Source organism: Erinaceus europaeus, chromosome 7, assembly GCF_950295315.1.
Source record: "Erinaceus europaeus chromosome 7, mEriEur2.1, whole genome shotgun sequence".
Taxonomy (NCBI): domain Eukaryota; kingdom Metazoa; phylum Chordata; class Mammalia; order Eulipotyphla; family Erinaceidae; genus Erinaceus; species Erinaceus europaeus.
Window position 1 is genome coordinate 102,540,042 of NC_080168.1, and position 20,427 is coordinate 102,560,468.

General features: G+C 36.1%; 1 protein-coding gene across 2 annotated transcripts in view; it reads left to right on the plus strand.

The window, feature by feature from the left end:
* Nucleotides 1-20,427, plus strand: part of TAFA2 (TAFA chemokine like family member 2) — a 532,745-nt gene that overhangs the window by 360,860 nt on the left and 151,458 nt on the right. For both annotated transcript variants that reach the window (XR_009550796.1, XM_007516875.3), the window contains exon 2: nt 9,600-9,706. Coding sequence is in view for 1 of the 2 variants with exons in the window: in XM_007516875.3 (XP_007516937.1) it covers nt 9,601-9,706 (106 nt within the window). In the remaining variant the exon portion in view is untranslated. The remainder of the gene's footprint in view (nt 1-9,599; nt 9,707-20,427) is intronic.

Consider the following 20,427-nt stretch of genomic DNA (forward strand, 5'->3'; position numbering starts at 1 on the left):
GCATATTTCTGTAGCAGTCACTCAAATGATAATACATTTCTATTTTCTGTTAGTGGTAAAGACACTTGTATAAAACCCACACTTTGGCTATATGTCACTAGTAATAAAACCAAAGTGCTCCTGGGTTGTTGTATACACCAACATAAAATACTTTGGGGAAATGGAATGAAGCATTGACTTTGGGTGAAGGAAGGTGGTAATTGTGATTCTTGAATGAGGCTTTTATTTGTTGCCAAACAATCCTTAGAAGTCAATGGAATTTTGCCCCCTATGTTTCAATGGATGATTATTATGATTACTGTCACCATCATCAATCATTATTAATTAGTGTGCAGACTCAACTCTGGCTTGTAGTGATGCCCCAATAGGATTAAGCTGGGACTTCATATCCTCAAACATTAAATCCTTTTGGAATAATCATTGTACTATCTTCTTGGGCCCACTGCTGACTGTTTAACTGAGTGGAATACAAAAGATAGAGGTCTTTTTTTTTTTTTTTTATTATTATTGGGTTCTTAACAGAAAAAAGAAAGAAAGAAAAGAAAGTGGAAACACTGGGTGAAACTTAAAAGTAGTAACTAGTTATGGTCTATTGCAGCTGAGTCAAGGACTCTGAAGCAAGGAGACAGTGATAGTGAAACACGATAGTGATGGAAGACTTAGATTGGTGGTAGGAGTGAGTGGTGTGTGCTGACATTTATGGAGAGATAAGAAATTGTACTCCGGGAGTCGGGCAGTAGCACAGTGGGTTAAGTGCACGTGGCGCAAAGAGCAAGGACCAGTGTAAGGATCCTGGTTCGAGCCTCCGGCTCCCCACCTGCTGGGGAGTCCCTTCACAAGCGGTGAAGCAGGTTTGCAGGTGTCTGTCTGTATCTCCTCCTCTCTCCATTTCTCTCTGTCCTATCTAACAATAATGACATCAATAACAATAATAACTACAACATTGAAAAACAACAAGGGCAACAAAAGGGAAAATAATTTTTAAAAAATTTTTAAAAAAGAAAGAAATTGTACTCCATGTGACAAATGTCTTGTAAGTCAATATTTACATAGTAAAAATTATCTGGATAAAGAAAAAAAAGGGGGTAGATTTATTGTAAAATATTAATACATCAAATAAAATGAGCATTTTAACACCTGTTTCAATTTAGAAAGAGTTAATCTAATGTAATTTCTAAAGTACTTTTGAAGTTAGGTAATAAAATCTGGGGGCCAGGTGGTGGCACATCTGGTTAAGTGTACATATTAAAATGCACAAGGACTCAAGTTCAAGCCCTGATCCCCACCTGTAGGGACAAAGTTCCATGAAGGGTAAAGCAGAGTTGCAAGTGTTTCTCTATCCCTCTCTATCTCTTCCTTGCCTCTGTTTCTCTGTCTATATCCAATAAATAAATAAACTCTGAGCTAACTGGATTAGTCATGTGATTGGCATGAAAATACAACTCTATTATAACTTTGAAACTATCTTACTGTGTTATATTAGAGTAGAATGTTCCTATTTGGTATGGCTTGCAAGATATTTTTTGGTTCAGAGAATGCAGTTGCCATTAACTTATATTGAACAAATTTTGAACATTCTTGGACTCAAAATGTAACCTATGATGTCATACCAAACAGGAACATTTCATTTTATAATAGTGTGGGAAATCTATATTTTACAAGATGGAAAGTCCATATTCTAGTTGCTAAACAGGACAATTCCAATTCAAATAATGTACTAGTTAAGTGTACTTGAAATGCTGTGATGTCATTTTATTGGATATATGATGTAACATTGAAACAATAACTAACAGTAATAAAATGATTACATTGACTGCCTCAACTTCTAGCTGACATAATACACAGTGTAATTTTATTGGTAGAATCACATGACCATATCTTAAGTTTGTTATTTTTGAACACATGGCAAAACATATACATAAATAATTCCCTTATACTATCATACATATCTGTATCTATCTAATTTGTCTTTCTGTTTGTCTGCTTAGCTAACTTCACTGCTGATAGAATTATCAGTTGCCCTGAAGGATACAATAAATAACTTGGTAAACAACCTAGATATATTAATTATAGTCTTAGTATTTATATAAAATAATAGTCATGTAGGATATTGCTATTGGATAAAACCAACATGCAGTGGAACTGGTGATTCCAGATGTCCTATTTAGTAAAATTATTATTATAACATATTAGCAAGCAAAGGATAATTTAATGATTGAAGGCACATTCCTTTCTACATAAAACATGACAATTAAAATAAATTATTATAGTAGTAATAATGTAATGATTTACTCTTGTAGAATATAAAAGCTTACAAAATTGATTTTTCCGAGTTTGTCATCACTTTTATATAGTCATCTCCTCTCCTTCTAGTTCTTTCCTATTATCTTGTTCAAATCCTACCATTCTCTTTTTGCTTCCATACTATGAAGAAAGTAATCTGTTTTCTGCATCTAATTGCTCATGTCCCATGCATCCCTCTTCTCACTTTTTCTTATATCACAATACCAACATGTGTTGTGTTCTTGCCATTGCCATTCTCAGATGCTAAGTACAACAGTCCTTTAATTATTTAAATATAAGGAGGTAATAAAACTGTTCCATTAAAAAAGAATTTCTCTTTTGTTCTGACTGAAAAATCATTCATTCACCTCATCATTGAACATTGATGAGCTATGATGCAGTTATTGTTCTATGTGCAAGAGCAGTGACTAGTAAACAGGACCAATTCTTATGGAAATTACATTTTAATATAAAGAATGAAGAGGAAAGTGTGTAAGTCAATGAACAAGATGATTTTCAATTATAATAAGTGGAGAGAATCCAATAGAATATCGATGGTGAGAGAGACTACAGGTGTATTTTTCTGGACTCAGCTGGGCAGGATGGCACAGAAGCATTTTCTGTGGAGGTGAGCAGAAGCAGAAGCTCACAATGGAAAGACAAGGAGATCTTTTAAGAGTGAACATTTTAGTGTAAAGTCTAGATAAAGCTTGGCTCAAGGGACAAAGGGAAAACAAATGGGGCTGATGGGTAGGAATGGAGAGGATTGAGGAAGTTAAATGAACTCAGAAGCTGAATGATATTGAGCCTTCTTTTGACTATGAAATTTAGATTTTCCTCTCATGTCTTTATTATTATTAATTTATTTATGAAATAAAAAATGTTGACAAGACTACAGGATAAGAGGGGTACAATTCTACACAATTTCTACCACCACAGTTCCTCATCCTATCCCCTTCCTTGAAAGCTTTCCTATTCTTTTTTTATATATTTATTTATTTTCCCTTTTGTTGCCCTTGTTGTCTTTTTATTGTTGTTGTTGTTATTATTGTTGTAGTTATTGATGTCGTCATTGTTAGATAGAACAGAGAGAAATGGAGAGAGGAAGGGAAGACAGAGCAGGGAGAGAAAGATAGACACCTGCAGACCTACTTCACCGCTTGTGAAGCGACTCCCCTGCAAGTGGAGAGCTGGGGGCTCGAACCGGGATTCTTACTCTGGTCCTTGCTCTTTGTGCCACATGTGCTTAACCCGCTGCACTACTGCCCGACTCCCAGCTTTCCTATTCTTTATCCCTCTCGGAGCATGGACCCAGGGTTATTATGGGGTGCAGAAGGTGGAAAGTTTGGCTTTTGTAATTGCTTCTCTGCTGGACACAGGCATTGGCAGGTTGATACATACTCCCAGCCTGTTTCTATCTTTCCCTAGTGAGGCAGGGCTCTGGGGAGGTGGGGTTCCAGGATACATTAATAAAGTCATTTGTCCAGGGAAGTCAGGTTAGTGTCACGGTAGCACCTGCAACTTGGTGGCTGAAAAAGCATTAAGATATAAAACGGGAGTGGGAGGTATTGCAGCAGGTTAAGCTTAGGTGGTGCAAAGTGCAAGGACAGGCATAAGGATCCCGGTTCCAGCCCCTGGCTCTCCACCTGCAGAGGGATCGATTCACAAGCGGTGAAGCAGGTTTGCAGATGTCTTTCTCTGTCCCCCTCTGTCTTCTCCTCCTCTCTCCATTTCTCTCTACCCTATCCAACAATGATGACATCAGTAACAATAACTACAACAATAAAAAAACAAGGGCAACAAAAGGGAATAAATCAGTATTTTTATAAAAGATATAAAACGGAAAAATTGTTTGATAGTCAGGAACTTAAAAAGCAAGAATATAGCAGATGAGTTTTGGGATCACCATTTTGGAAAAAGCTAGTAGGTCTATATTAGGTCTATTCCAGAGTGTCCATGACTTTACTATTTCCTCTCATTTCTATGAAGTTAAATTATGGAAGTTAAAACAAGAGGTAGGGTAGAGAGATTAGATAAATATACATTTATAAATATCACAGAAGTCCCTATGAGATGAACTTACCTTATTAACTGAAATACTGTCCTTAAGGATGCAGTTTAGGGGGAAAAAATTGACATCAGGGTTATCACTGCAGGCACTAAAAATCCCCTGCTCCCTGCACCCTTTTTGTTTCCTATTTTTTGTTCTTTTTTTTTTTTTCTCTCTTATACTTGATAGAAGGGAGGAGAGATAGAAAGACACCTGCATACCTGCTTACCTATCATGAAGCTTTCCCCCTGCAGGTGGGGAGTGGAAGCTCCAACGTGGGTTCCTGCACATGGTAATGTGGGAGCTTAACCACGTGCACCACTGCCAGGCTCCTGAGGATATAGTCTTATACTAATAGTTAAAGTCCACACCATATTATTAGTTATCATTAGTCTGAATACTAGATACATGTAGGTAAAGATCTAAAGAAGACACATACATACACATCGTTATATGAACTTTATTTTCAAAGAGAGCCTCAGCTCAAGGTGATTGGGTTCTAGCCCTTGGTTTTCTTTTTCTCTTTTTTTTTTTTTTCCTTTTTTTTTTACTAGAGCACTGCTCAGCTCTGGTTTTAGTAATGCTGAGGACTGAACCTGGGATGTGAGAGCTTCAGATATGAGATTCTTTGCCACAATTTATTTTGCACTTTAAAGAAATATTAATTACTAAATGAGAGAAAACTGAACAACACTTCAACCTATGGCTGTGCTCAGGATCGAACTCAGAACCTTTTATCATCTGTTATGAGCTCTGCAACTGAGCTACCTCTTCGATTTCAAACTCCAGATTTCAGCTGCTTTGTATGTCAGACTTCCTCCATCCTTTTCCTCATTCTCGTCTTTCTACTTACTTTTTGTTTTTAGAGGGAAATTATTTTTATAGTCGCATTATGGTTTTTCAATTATTGCTTAATGATAAAGCAATGAACTGTGAAATAATTGAGGGAGGCAAAGGGTTTCAAAATCACCTAAAGTCTTACTTTTAGTGACTACAACTAGAACATGTAATACTGAGGAGAAGAATGGGGAAAAGGTCTGGACATTAACTTGCAAGACCTCTGTTTTGACAATTTTTCACTCAGCCATTCTTCACTGCCAAGGTTACCTTTTCTCAATTATCCTGTTTCCCTTATACTCCTCACAAGCTGCAGCTATTTGGGGAGCAATTTCAAGGTCTCTTCCTTTGTGTGTATTTATCCTCCAGGTCCCAGTTTTCTGCTTCTTCCACTTTGGCTTCTACAAAATTGGCTTACATTTTGATGTTTTTACAGATAGGAATGTGACAATTCTAAAAGTGTGTTCCTCTTGACTGATGGAAAAGTTTAAGCTTAATGGACCCCTTTGTGAGCCCCCATAGGATCTTGCCCTCAATGTGGATCAAAAATATGCTTTTAAAGATAGAGAGAGGTAGATTAAAAATTAAGGAGGAGGAGGAGAAGAAGAGGGAGAAAATAATTGCCAGGAACAGTGGATTCTGTGTAGTACAGAGCCCAGTGATAATCCTGGTGAAAAAAAATGTTATTAAAAGTCAAAATTTTTTTTCCTTTTTAACACCAAGAAGTTTTTTTTTTTTTTTTTTTTTTTTTTTTACGTTTGGCAAAATGCTCACTTGAGCAGTGTACTGCTTTGCCCTGTGTATGACTCTGGTTCAAGCCTAGCTTCCACTGCATTGAAGGAAGTTTTAGTGTTGAGAGAGACCACTCTTTTTCTCTCCCTATCTAAAAAAAATTATCTTGAATCAATGAAGCCCCAGTGATGACTAGAAAAAATATTTTTTATACACTTCTGTGGGTTGTGGTCTTTTTCTTCTTCTTCCTGAACATAGAAGGGAATCATGCTTAATCCTAAAAAGGGTGTTTTGTGATTCTAGTTATGTATTTGGCTGTAGCATAGTAAATGCAATACATCCAGTGAGCAAACCACACACTTATTAGTAATAAATATTGCAAATATAATAATTAAAAAGCTGGTTCCAGATTTCAGTTCCAGAGGTTGGCAGTATTGGCAGCTAGAAGTCCAGTTAGAAATCTGTAACCTGTGAAGTCTTACTGGTCTGAACTGCAGTATTGCAGTAAGGATGGAAATAAGTGTATACATTGAATAACTATTTGGGAGGTCGTATTGACAGAACGTGTGGATGGGGTAGGGGTGGCATGAGGAAGAGACGCGGGAGTCTTTACAGACTTCCAAATGTTGACTTGCATTCTCCTTCCTTTCTTAGTTTGACAATGCAGTGACTTTGTGGGTGTTTATGTTTCTGTGTATCTAGTTATCAGTTTGGCCAGCTGTCAGTTCTGTCATCCCCATTGCTGGATACACAGTGGCATGGAGAATACAGCAGATCGTTGACCTTGAAGCAGAAACCATTTGCTATGGGAAAGCTATTATCAAAAATTATGTTAAGCAGCTCTTCCTGTCAGATGAGTTTTGCTAGACAGTTCATTGTGTTATATGATATGTAGCACTATAAGGTTATAGGGACTGGGTATAGTAGGGAGGCAAATGTGATGAAAAGTAAAATCTGTGAACAAAAAGGAAACAAATACAGTAGAATGGAAGACTTGGTATCTGGCTGGTTAGTTCAGTGGTTTAGAGCATGATGCTAATAAAATGGGCATTTGGTTTACTGACACAAAACACTAGAAAGATAATTTCTCTATAAGGTTTCCTGTTGACATTAGTAGTCTATTTTATTGGGTGAAGAATGGTTTCTAGAAAATGCTACACACCTAAAATATCCCTCTTTATTAATTTTGGCTGTATGTGTTGAATCCAGAAATAATTTGCTTTCTATGGCTTTCACTAATATTGTACCAACATTGTGTAGAACTGATGCCTTACAGAACACAGTGAAATCTGACCTAATGAAATGATCATAGTACTACAGGCTAACATTCGTAACCTCTGTGGTATCTCATTCAGTTTTCATCAGTAACACTGTGAGGTTGCTACTGTTATTATTGATATTTTACAGACAGTGAAAATGCTGTGAATTATTAAGTAATTTATCCAAAACTATATAGCCAGAAGGCAGGAAGCCAGATTTTAAAGCAACCTAATATACTTTGATTAAATAGTTATCACACACTTATCAATTTGTACATGATCTTGACCTGTCTCAAGATCAAGGGTCAGAGAGCTTGGAGTTGTTGGTACTCATTTCAATCATCTCTTAAGTGAGACTGGATTCTCATATATTCAAGAAGCAAACTTAACATATTAATGATTAAATATTCTCTGTGTTATAAGCACTGAATCCTTTATGTACTAGCCAGGGATTCAGGCATTTCACATGCATTACCTCAAATGTCAGAAGAAACTAAAGCCAAAGATCTAGAAACTTGCATAGGATCACCTTATTAAAATAAAAGCTGGTTGAGCCTGGACACAAATCTAGAATTTGATTTGCAAGTGAGCCATCTCCTTAATTATGTTATGCTGCCTCTTCAACATGTGCATTAATGCACACAACTCCCACAGGCCAAGTAGTGTTATAATATTACATTAAAGTAGACAATCATAGGGGGTCAGGTGGTAGCGTCACGGGTTAAGTGTACATGACATAAAGTGCAGGGGCAGGCGTTAGGATCCTGGTTCGAGCCCCCGGCTCCCCACCTGCAGGGGGGTCACTTCACAGGTGGTGAAGCAGGTCTGCACGTGTCTATCTTTCTTTCCCCTCTTTTTCTCCACCCCCCCTCGATTTCTCTCTATCCTATCCAACAAAAACCACAGCAATGACAACAACAATAATAATAACGACAACAAGGGCAACAAAATGGGGAAAATGGCCTCCAGGAGCAGTGGATTCATAGTGCAGGCACCGAGCCCCAGCAGTAACCCTGGAAACAAACAAACAAAAAAGATAATCATTTCCCCATGTAGGCATCCCTATCAGGGCCTTCTTTGCAGAATTACCTAGTTGTCATTGCTACCAGAGTCATATTTTGGATGAGTTCACATGTTTAGGGGGTGAAAGTATGATGGAAAAATATGAAAGAGAATTCCAGAGGAATCAGACTAGGTCAGAAAGTGATCTTGTGAACTTGCACTAGAACCAAAGCAAGGATGTATAGGTTAGGTAAGATTGAAATCAGAATCCGCTTTTATGCATCTGAATCTGCAGAGGCACTTGGTGACCTGCATGTATTTTATTTCCTTCAGAAAGAAATGCTGATAGATTTTTATTTTATTTCTGTTTTATTTACCCCTTGGCAATGTGATAATAAATGCAAAGAATTTAGAATTAGACAATTCTGAGTTTGAATTTTTTACTTTATGACTTAATTTGAGCTCAGGAAAATTTTCAGATGTTATCTACAAAATGGGGCTTGACATACCAACTCCCCACACTTACTCAGAGGAATTGGAATGATGTTAAAAGTGCCACTTTATATAACTGCTGTGGGTGCTGAACTTTTATTATTGTATCTATTCTATTTTATTTCATTATAACATTCCTTTATTTCTTGGGTTTTGTGAAGTCATCATGTAAATATTTGGTTGTTTTCTTTTTTAAAATATTTATTTTTATCTGAGAGAGAGATTGAAGTTTGCTTATCAGGCATGTGAATCCTGCCCTTCAACACACAGAACTCTTACTAGTCAGTATTTTTCATTTTGCTTTTTCATTTTTCTCATGCTTCTGTTAAAGTATAACACAGTAGTTTTAACAATACTGAAACAGTGTCCCTAGTAGCAATGCTGTGTAATCAGGAAATTGTACCAGGTGGTTTTTTTAAGTACATTATAAATAATAGACTTTATTCTGTGTGGAAATTCATCTAATACATTTTATCTAAATTGTTTACTTTGATCTTTTGACTTGACAATAAAGAAGGAGTCCTTAGGAAAAAAGTAAAATAAGTCACTTAAGTATTATTCAACTGCTTTGTGGCCTTTTTGCTAAGTTAAAGTAAAGATTATTCAAACAACTATGCTTTGAATTTTGTGAATAATCTTAATATTTATTAATATGGAAAGAAAAATGGTAATATTTCTGAATTGATTTGGTCTATTTTTAAGTGAATGCAGTCTGACTCAAGCTGGTATTCTCTTATCTTTTACATCAAAATACTTTGTTCAGAAAACATTTATTTTTTTGGTTCATCTTTTATATGTAAATTGAACAATATTTTAAATACAGGTAATACATTTTGAGGTATTAAATGTGTTGATATGTCATGGAAAGCTTTAAATATAACACGATTATAGTGGAAAAGCAATGGTTTAACATATTTAGTTTTATTATTTTTTTTTACTTGCAGGATGAGTAAGAGATACTTACAAAAAGCAACAAAAGGAAAACTACTCATAATAATATTTATTGTAACCTTGTGGGGCAAAGTTGTATCCAGTGCAAACCATCACAAAGGTAAGTCCTCTTTTTTTTCTTTCTCTGCTGTCTTTTGAGTGATGATTTCCTTTAAAACAGACCAATTTTTCTGTCTTCAAAGGTCCGATTCCTCTTCCTACTGCAACCCAACAATTTGGGAGAGTTAGCTTGCTTTTAATAAGGGGGTGGCATAAGGTGTTTGATATTTCCATGATATGCCACTACTGCAAATAGTGTTCACCCTTCCCTCATCATTTCCATATGCTTCTTTAAGATCATAGCTATTCTCAAATTTCTTATTATAATTCTTTGGTTTTATTAATAATGGCACCTATGTTATGTATCTCCAATGGCATATTGCTTAATGTTTTGTTATTATTGAATTTACATACTGGTATTATAATGGTATTTTTCTCCATTTTGCTGTTTTGCCCAGCAATTACATTTATTATAGTTGATTGCATGTAGCTTAGTTTATTCATTTCTTTTTCTGTTGCTCCATATATTACTGTATAGAGTTGTCACAATTTAGATATTACTTCTACTTATGTGGTCATTTGGTGTTCTGTTTTCTTGCCATCATGAACAACAGTTCTGCGAACACTTTTTTTCTCTCATCATGTCTGGGCACAGTTTTAGGAGTAAAGTTGCCATTCTAAGGACAGGAGTATTTTCAGTCTTTGTGGATAAACTCAAATAGTTTTCCCCGGTGGCTGTGCTAATATATTCCTGAGGCTATCTTCTTACCATCTTTGTAAGCTCTCTCTCTAGTTCTGTCTTCTGTGTCGTGCTCACCTGAGTGCTCTCCGAATGCTGCTCCTCCTGATCAGTCTCCCTACACTTGGTCATGTTAGTTTTCAAAAGATAAGTTTTTGCCTTTATTAGTCATCTCTTAACGTCTTCACATGAGCCATTACTCTGTGCTCTTACCTTTATTATTTTAGTTTAAAAGCACACAAGTTATGGTTGGTGTATGTCAATCACTTATTGAGAGGTAAAACTTTCCTGGCTTTCTAAGTGCTTCTTTAAGAAGTGCCTCCTAAGACTTTTTACATTCCATAAGGATTAGATTTAGTCATATGTGTAGTAAATTGCTCTGATCCAAAAGGATAATCTAATTCTTATTATTGTCCCAAGAGACTCAGTGATTGCAGCTTGGATTAGGTTCACAGGGTAAGTTCTCAAGGTGCGAAAAAAGATTAGGGCACTAACTGTCTAGGCATGAAACCAAGGCCTTGGAAACATGTGAGCGTTGTCTGAACCTTGGAAAGATGTATTTTCCTTCCAAAATGAAAGAATAAGCACATTGGATCTGCTCCATCCCATCTCAAAAGAGCAAAACATTTTTTTTTCTTTTTTCAGGGTCAGAGACAAATGGCTGTCTCCTATGTGTAAATGGAAAAAGCCTTTGTTCTCTCTCACTCATGTTCAGCTACTTACACAGAACATTTGGCCTGAATTACATCATATGGGTACAGCTTAGGCCTAAGGATGTTGATTCAATTAAATTTATGATGATTTAATTAGTTATAAGTCTTTCTCTAATCCACAGCATCTTCTTTATTTTAATGTCATGAAGATGGATACTAAAAATGCACAAAACTGTTCTTTAAAAAACATATACATTTGTTTACTTTTTTATTACTTTAAAATAGCTTTCATCTAATTAAATGTATACTTTACCAGTGAGCACCTTCATGGCTCAATTTTATATTTTTAAATTTTTTCAGGGATGAGAAAGAGAAGAAAGAAAGAGAGGAGAAATACCCTGGCAGCAGTCAATCACCCATGGGCTCCCCCAGTAATGTCAGCAGTGCTCCCATGTGGTGATGGGGCTTGGTCCCAGGATCTTAAACATGGCAAGGCACATTCTCTAGTAGGTGGATTATTTGTCAGGCCCTCCCCATTTTTTTTTTAATCAGAGAAAGAGAGAGCTATTGTAACTGCTCAACTCTGCCATATGCAGTGCTGTGGAATGAATCAGAAGCCTTATACATGCTTGTCTCATGCTCCATTAATATTTAAATCCTTTCTTTCCCTTCTGGTCTCTTGGGTTGATCAGGAAGCCACCATAGCTTTATGTTTAGCAAAAACTCTGATGGTTTCTTCTGTGAAAATATTCCCTTTCTTGGAAAACCTTTGATGTAGAACCAGAGAGTCTATTGTAGTTTATACAATAATAAACTGGATTGGATAATTTGACGGAAAGTAGAAAGTTCCTTTTACTCAATTTTTTACTCAGTCCTACAAAAAGGACTGAGAATATAGCAACACATCGTACCCCCTTTTTTTTAATAGTGGTTTTGTCCTAGAGGTGGGGAGACAGTAAAAAAATTAAATAAAACAGTCTTATAGTATAAATGTAGTTAGAAAGTGATCAAAACAAAGTGGTAGAAGAATGTTTTCTATAGAGACTGTAATTTTAAATAATTACTTGGGTAAGGCTATCTTTCTTTCTTTCTTTCTTTCTTTCTTTCTTTCTTTCTTTCTTTCTTTCTTTCTTATAGCAGCAATATATATGAATGTTTTCAAATAGGGACATGCCTAGGATTAAGGAAAGGAAGAGCAGGAAGGATGATGTGCATAGAGTAAATATGCAAGAAAGCAAGTGGAATAAACTAGAATGAGAAAGACAAATACCAGATAATCTCACAAATATGTGAGCTTTAGGAAGCAAAGCATGGGGGGAAAATACAGTTGAAAGGATTCTTAAAGGGGGCAGTCAGTAGAAGAAAGTTAAGGGGGCAGGGGCCCTGTAGGCTGTGATGGAAGGAGATGGTTGTGGGTACAATGTGCTAACACATATTTGAGGGAGATATGAAATTGCATCCCTGTGACAGTAGCAATTTTGTAAAACAAAATTTCTTCAGTGAAAATAAATAAAAATTATTTTAAAAAGAAATGTTTTCCTCAAACCAAAAAAAATGATAGTTGTAGGAAATTGTGTCATTATAAAACAAAGTCTAAGAAAATGAAAAACAGAAGTAAATAAGTCTTCAGATCTTTTACCAGTGCAATAGTATCATACTCTTAAGAGCAGTCAAAAGGAAAATGATGGGCCTATGGAGATAGCATAAAGGTTGTGGAAAAGGACTTTCATGCCTTAGGCATCCAAGGTCCCAGGCTCAATCTGTAGCACCACCATAAACTGGACCTGCGCAGTGTCCAGGTTAAAAACAAAAACAAACAGAAGAATGCTGGCCTTACTTTGGTTTTTTTAGCACAACATAGGAAACACTGCAAAAATCTAGAGCATTTGGATTTGAAAAATGAGATATCTAAAAAATCAAAAAATATGCTCACCTGCTTAATAAAATTTTCTGAGCTCAGGGAACAAAAAGTCCCTCTCACACAGACAAATAAGTTTACTGCTCAAACTGCAGCAGAGTCTTGGTCCTGGATTCTTACAATTGCATTCAGCTGGGCAATTTGGGAGGAGGTGGTGATTAACTCAGAGCATTGTGACAGCCAGTCAGAAAGTATAAACAAGTATTTTCCCCTTGAAAGCAATTGCTTTACTTACAGCTTCAGATATTGGGGATCAGAGAGGAAACATTTCAGTTTAGAACTCCACATTTCCAATAGAAAAATATAATCATTAATCATAGAAGGCTAATATGGTTTCTTGCCTTTTCTTCCTCTACACATCACATCCAAATTAAATCTTCAGGGAATGAGTCATCATTAGATATTTGGTTTGGAGAAGGGTCTGTATTTAGAGTCAAAGATATACAGAGGTGAGAGTTACACAGAAAGAGGAAATTGCAAAAATTCATTTGAGAAGCTGTGACTGAATATTATTATCCCTATTATAATACAAAGTAATGACTAAGTTGGAACTTTTGATTAAAGGCAATTTTTTTTTAGTAAATACAATAAACATAATTTTTAGTTCAAAACTTGAATGAGAGAGTAGCTCTTTAATTTCTCCTCTGGTTGTTCCTTTGTTTATTGGTTTGATAGTTAATTTCTTTCTTAAGTGAATTGTACATTGCATTCTTATTAAATGCTCACTTTCACATCAAACTCTAGATTTTAAAAGTTAGCAACACAGACATGATCCATGACCTATGGGGTTTTGAGTATATTTATAATGAGGACGGAAGATTAATATGATAACAAATAAATGTTAAATTGCAAGTGTTGTGGTCTCTTTCAATCTCTCTGCCTCTCTGAGTCTAAAAATAAATTTTCAAGAGATTTTTGAGATAACTTGATATGTTTACATAGATAGTTTTAGGAAAATAGTATAAACACTGTAAAATGGGTGAAAGCAACGTCTAGAGAAAAGGCATTTGAGCTGAAGTCTGAGTAGGGAGTGGAAGTTATGAAGGCAGAGGATATGGCTTCCAGGCAGGAAGTTTGCATGAAAGAAGGATCAGATTTCTCTCAAGCTAAGAGATCAGAGTGTCTTCAGGGCATAAAGCAAGGAGGCTGGTGGTGCTCAGTTAGCCTGGAAATGAGACTGGGGTAAATAGATCCCATGGGGCCATATTCAGATCGCCAGTTTTCTTATATTTAATTCAGTTTAGCTAGGATATTATGAGGTTTTCATGGGCTGATTTGCAGCTGACTGTGATGCATGCCATAGTTTATAAGCCTCAATTTATAATTCATTCTGTTTTAAGGATCTTGTTTAAGAAAACAATTAGATCAGTGTTTTAAGAGAGAGAAAAATAGCTAGAATGTAAACTGACCTTATGCTGGACTTCTAAGAGCACATTTTATTTTATTGGCTCTTCAGAGTGATACATGCTTATTTGTGGAAATATCAAGAAATCAAGCTACCTGTGTAATCATTAGTTGACATTTGAGCATATTTTTACGTGGATTAATTTATGAATATAGTAAACATGTTTGTGAGCTTGGTGTCCACTTTTGTATTCATATATTTATTGGCATAGAGTAGGTGTGTGAGAGGCTATGCTGCCTTAAGCTGATGCTTCTGCTTCAAACCTTGCAGATATTTGACCATTTCTTGGAGTTTATCCTTTAGTATCATATCATATATATATATGTGTGTGTGTGTGTGTGTGTGTGTGTGTATTCATATATGTACATATATGTGCATATATATACATGAATTTTTGTTTTGTTTTATTTTTTTGAGATAGAGACCACAGCACCATAGCTTCCTTTACTGGTGTGACCCAGGAACATGGGTCTTACACATGGCAAATTAGCACACTATCCAAGTGAGTTATTTTGCTGGCCCAGTATTCAATTATCCAGTTGCTTTCTGCCTTCCTAAGGTATTTCATGTTTACAGAATAGTCCATAAGAACATGTGCATACTGAAAACAATAATTGTAAAGCAAACTTCCGTGCAACTGTCAACCAGGATGAGAAATAGAATGGTGTCCACCTCCTCAAACTTCTTGATAATTAAAACCCCTCCCTCTCTCCCTGCACATCCTTTTCTGACTCTGGGCTTGAATAATAGATTGTTTTGTCTAATTCTGAATTTTGTTAGAAAGACAGCATTGGTTTTTAGTGAAATTTGCTTCTTACCCTTAACGCTTGCACTTGAAATTTATCCATGGTGAATGTAGTGTGGTAGTCATTTATGCCTCCTTTTACTATTGAAGATAATTTGTTTTTTCCAGCTACTGGTTATTGACAATGCTGCTATGGATATGATTATACATTTATTATGGGTCATATTAGCACATATTTAATTTTACCTTTTGTTCTCCACTTAGCAGTATAATTAGCAGTAAATTACACATTTTTGCTATGTATTCTGAACTATTCATAACTTCCTAGAAAAACATGATAATAATTATCCTAAATTATTTAGCAAAATATTTGAGACTTTTTGTTTCTTAAAACACATGTAGAACTTCTATATAGTAGTTTTTAAAATTTTTTTAATATTTATTTATTAACTTTTGTTGCCCTTGTTTTATTGTTGTAGATATTATTGACATTGTTGTTGGATAGGACAGAGAGAAATAGAGAGAGGAGGGGAAGACAGAGGGGGAAAGAAAGATAGACACCTGCAGACCTGCTTCACCGCCTGTGAAGCGACTCCCCTGCAGGTGGGGAGCCAGGGGCTTGAACCAGGATCCTTACGCCAGCCCTTGCACTTGTGCCACATGCGCTTAACCTGCTGCACTACCACCCGACTTCCTGTGTAGTGGTTTTTTAAGTTGATGTATAGATTAATAATTATCGATTATGATTGGCATTGTTAATAAACTTTGCTCACTTTGTACTCATGTACATAGCACAAATAAGAACTTTTAAGTAAATAAAGATGAAATAAACAGGCTGATATCATTAAATATCCAGTTAAAAGAAATCACAATAGTGTGGCTTCAAATAGGGAAATGGTAATAAAATTGTTGAAAGGATTGGAGAAAGAAGAAGGCAATGGCAACACTGCCACCTTGACACTTTTCTTATAATAATCTGGTTGTCAAGCCACTGAAAAATGTTACTATCTTCTGTGGTTTCTGTTTTTTCATATTGTGACTTCCTTTCCTGTATCCTAATGTACTGGATGTCTACATAATAGCAAGTCATTTGTTTAGTAATTCGTGTCTGGTGATAATATTTGTGTTAATAAACAGGATATATGACTAGAGACTAAATCACCAATGAAAAGGACTGCTTAACTAATCACTCATGAAAAACATGTATACTTGCAAAATAAATTGCTTATAAGTTCATCATAAGTATAGAAGAATACATATCTAGGATAAGCTGACTGGAAGACTGATTTGAAAAAGTGCTTAGGATACTTACTAAGGACTAGGGAAACAGTGTAGTGGTTATGTAAAAGATTTTTATGACTGTGGCTATGAGGTCCCAAGATCATTCTCCATCACTACCATAAACCAGAGCTGAGCAGTGCTCTGGTTTGTTTTTCTTTCTCTCTCATTAAACACACACGCATACACACACACACACACACACACACACACACACACTTTTAAAAAATTTTTAATTATGAAATGAAACATGGACAAGACCATAGGATAAGAGGGGTACAATTCCACACAATTACCACCGCCAGACCTCCATATCCAATCCCTTCCCTGATAGCTTTCCTATTCTTTATCCCTCTGGGAACATGGACCCAGGATCATTATGGGCTGCTGAAGGTGGAAGGTCTGGCTTCTGTAATTGCTGCGCTGCTGAACATGGGCATTGGCAGGTCAATCCATACTCACAGCGTGTCTTTCTCTTTCCCTGGTAGGGCCGGGCTCTGGGGAGGCATGGCTCCAGGACACATTGGGGGGGTCCTCTGCCCAGGGAAGTCAGGTTGACATCATGGTAGCAACTGGAACCTGGTGGCTGAAAAAGAATTAAGATTTAAATCAGAACAAATTGTTGACTAATCATGAACCTAAAGAAATAATATTGCAGGTGAAGATTTGGGGTCTCCATTTTGGAAAAGCTAGTAGGTCTATTTTAAGGGGGCCCATGACTTCACTAGTTTTTACCTGAGACTGATAGCTAACATGCAGGTGGACCCAAAGGTTTTATCTGGGGAGATGGTGTCATATAGTTAGAAAAAGGACTAGAAAATCTGCATCAGGGATGAGAGTAGCTCCCAAATATGAGAAAAGAATATAAATATTGTTAATTGTATATGCCATTGATTTGATCTAGGGCCCATATTCAGCACAGAAGCCTGTGTAACCTCTTAAACCTTGTAGGTCTGAACACACACACATTTTTAAGAACTATAGAGAGGATCATTAAAAAAAAATTCTAACTAGAGTGGTGAAAGGAAAGGAAATTTGAGTCAGGCATAAAGTTTGAAATGAATGGCATTGGGTGAAACATATTACACTAAAATTGTAATTTCTTTGTCTTTAAAATAGGAATAACAGTTCTCATTTTCCTACACTAGATTGCTACAGAGATTTTAGATAGATAGATCATGTAAGATATGTAACTTGGGAAGCCTCCAGTTTTCCCATGTTGTGTGGTCCAGGTTTGAGCTCCCAGCCCCCTCAGCACTAGGGGAAGCTTCAGTGCCATGGTGTCTCTCAGTGTTATCTGAACATTGACCCAAAGTAGTGCAGCCTCGGTGAATATGTGCACACCTCATGCACAATCACAGGCATAGGTGCACACGCACACACACTGTCATGTATATGAAATTTAAAGTGGACCCACTTAGAGGTGGGAGACTTTACACGTGGTGATGCAGTGCTGTAGGTGTTTCTCTGTATCTCTTTTTCGGTGTCTATCCCCCTCCCATCTGAATTTTTCTCTATCCTATTAAAGAAAAAAGGCTACCAGGAACAGTGGATTATTTGTGTAGGCACCAAGCCCTAGCAGTAACTCTGGTGACAACAACCAAAGAAAGACATTTAAAGTGGCATGAAATATAAATTATTATGGTTTCTGTCATATGAAATAATTTAAATGTTATTGATAATAGTTCTGTAAATATTGACAATTCTTGAAAGGCATTTCTTTGGAAATGAAAGTATAAGACCACATAGGGTATATTTTATTACTTTTTTTGAAATATATGTAATAACCCTTAATTTCCTACCTATATATGAAACTCCTGTGCTTTTGAAAATGTGTATGTGGAAGTATTTTTAACATATTATTTAACATTTTTATTTCACTGGATAGAGACAAGGAAATTAAAAGAGGAAGAGGGAAAGAGATACCCATAGCACTACTTCACTGCTCGTGAAGCTTTCCTACTGTGTAGTTGGAGACTGGGGGTTTGAACCCTGGGTCCTTGTAGATGGTATCACATATGCTTACACAGGTGTGCCACTACCTGGCCCTATGGGAATATTTTTAAGGAAGTTATTATTAGTAGAAAAAATCAAGATACATTTTTTTATAATTTATTGATCAAAAATAACCACACTAGTAGAGGATACAGGGGGAAAAACAAATTAGCACATCATATTAATGGAACTTATTTGCCTAGTATTAATATGCATTATTTTCCAATACATGTATCTCAAGCTAGATGTTAAATTGTTTTTATTCTTCTTTCCTAGTGTAACCATGCTGCTGGACACAGGAACTAGTTCAGCAGAAGTATACATACTATTTTTTGAAGTGAAATAATGGTCAATAATTATTAGTGAAATAATGATTTATAATAGTTGTAAAATTAACATTTTTTAAAAAAATATATCCTTTTGATAAATGTCTACATACCACAACAGCCACCAAAAGACCTCTCCCTTCATTGTCTTTCTCTTCCTCCACATTATGACAAGGTTTCTAATACCCTGTCAACTATACCTCCCACCTCCTTTAGAGTTCTTGATTCTGCTGCAGTAGGCTCAGCTAGTCTCATTCTCACCCTGTATTTTCGCCTTTTTTTTAATTTATAAAGTGGAATAAAGGATAAGAAAGGTACATTTCCACACAGTGCCCACCCCCAGAGCTCCATGTCCAATCCCCCTCACTTGATAGCTTCCTTATTCTTCATCCCTCTGGGAGTATGGATCCAAGATGTAGAAAAATATTGTGTATAAACACCACAACTATTACAAGTAGTGCTGCTGTGAACATCCTGTGCAGAGATTCTTTGGATAGGTTTATCAGTGTTTTTTTGGGTCGATCCTCATTGGTAGGCTGAATGCTAATATTCTGATGAATCTCCTGACACTTTTCCTTAGGGGATGAATCAATTTCATGCCCATCAACTTTTTCCCCTCACCAGCATTTCTTTTTGAATGTATGCTATTCTCACAGGTGTGAGGTTGTAACTTGTTTTTGTCTCAATTTGCATTTCCATGATAACTATGAGTTTGAGTGTTTTTCCTATTCTGTTGCCATCTGAATAGCTTCTTTGGTAAAGAACCTATTCGTGTGCTCTTGATTTTTAATGATGTTTCTGAGTTTTATGAGTTCTTTGCAAATATTTTTGTTAGTGATCCTTTGATGTATGGTGTGTGAAAATGGATAGGGTGCCTTATTTCTTTTCTTGATAGTTCCTTTTGTCTTATAGCTTTTCAGTTTGATGTAATCATTGCTTTAATTTTTTTTTCTTGCTGTTGAACTTGAGTGTCTGAGAATGTTCCTAGAACAAACACCAAGGAGTATTCTGCCAATATTTTCTTCTATGTATTTGATGGGTTTTGGCCTAATATCCATGTTTTTGATTCATTTGGCGTTTGCTTTTGTGCATGGTAACATATCGCTGTCCTATTCATTCTTCTGTATGTTTCAATCCAGTTTCTCCACAACATTTATTGGAAAAACTCTCCGATCCCCTTTTAGGCCCCTAGATTTTTTGTCAAAAGTTAATTGTCCGGAATTTAATTCTGGGCTCTCAATTCTATCTCATCTAATCTCTGTGTCTATTTTTGTTTTCAGTACCACACTCTTGATAGCTGTAACACTGTAATAATTGTTTTTTTATATAATTTTTAAACTTTATTTTACTTGATAGGAAAGAGAGAGGGAGGGAGAGAGACAGATACCGGCAGCACTGTTTCACTGCTTGTGAAGCGTTCGCCCTGCAGGTCCTTGTACACTGTAATGTGTGCACTTAACCAGGTGTGCCATCACCTGGTTCTGGGCCGGAACCCTGTAATAATTGGAAATCAGAAAGTGTGATGCCTTCATTCTTCTTCTCCCTCCACCCTCAAGCACTAGGTATTTTCTGATTCCATACAGACTTTTGAAGCACCTGTTCTATTCCCTTAAAGAAATTTAGTAGGGTTTTGTTAGGGATTGCATTGAATATATATTGCTCTGGGTACAATGGTCACTTTAATGATGATAATTCTTCTAATCCATGAAAATATTATTCATGC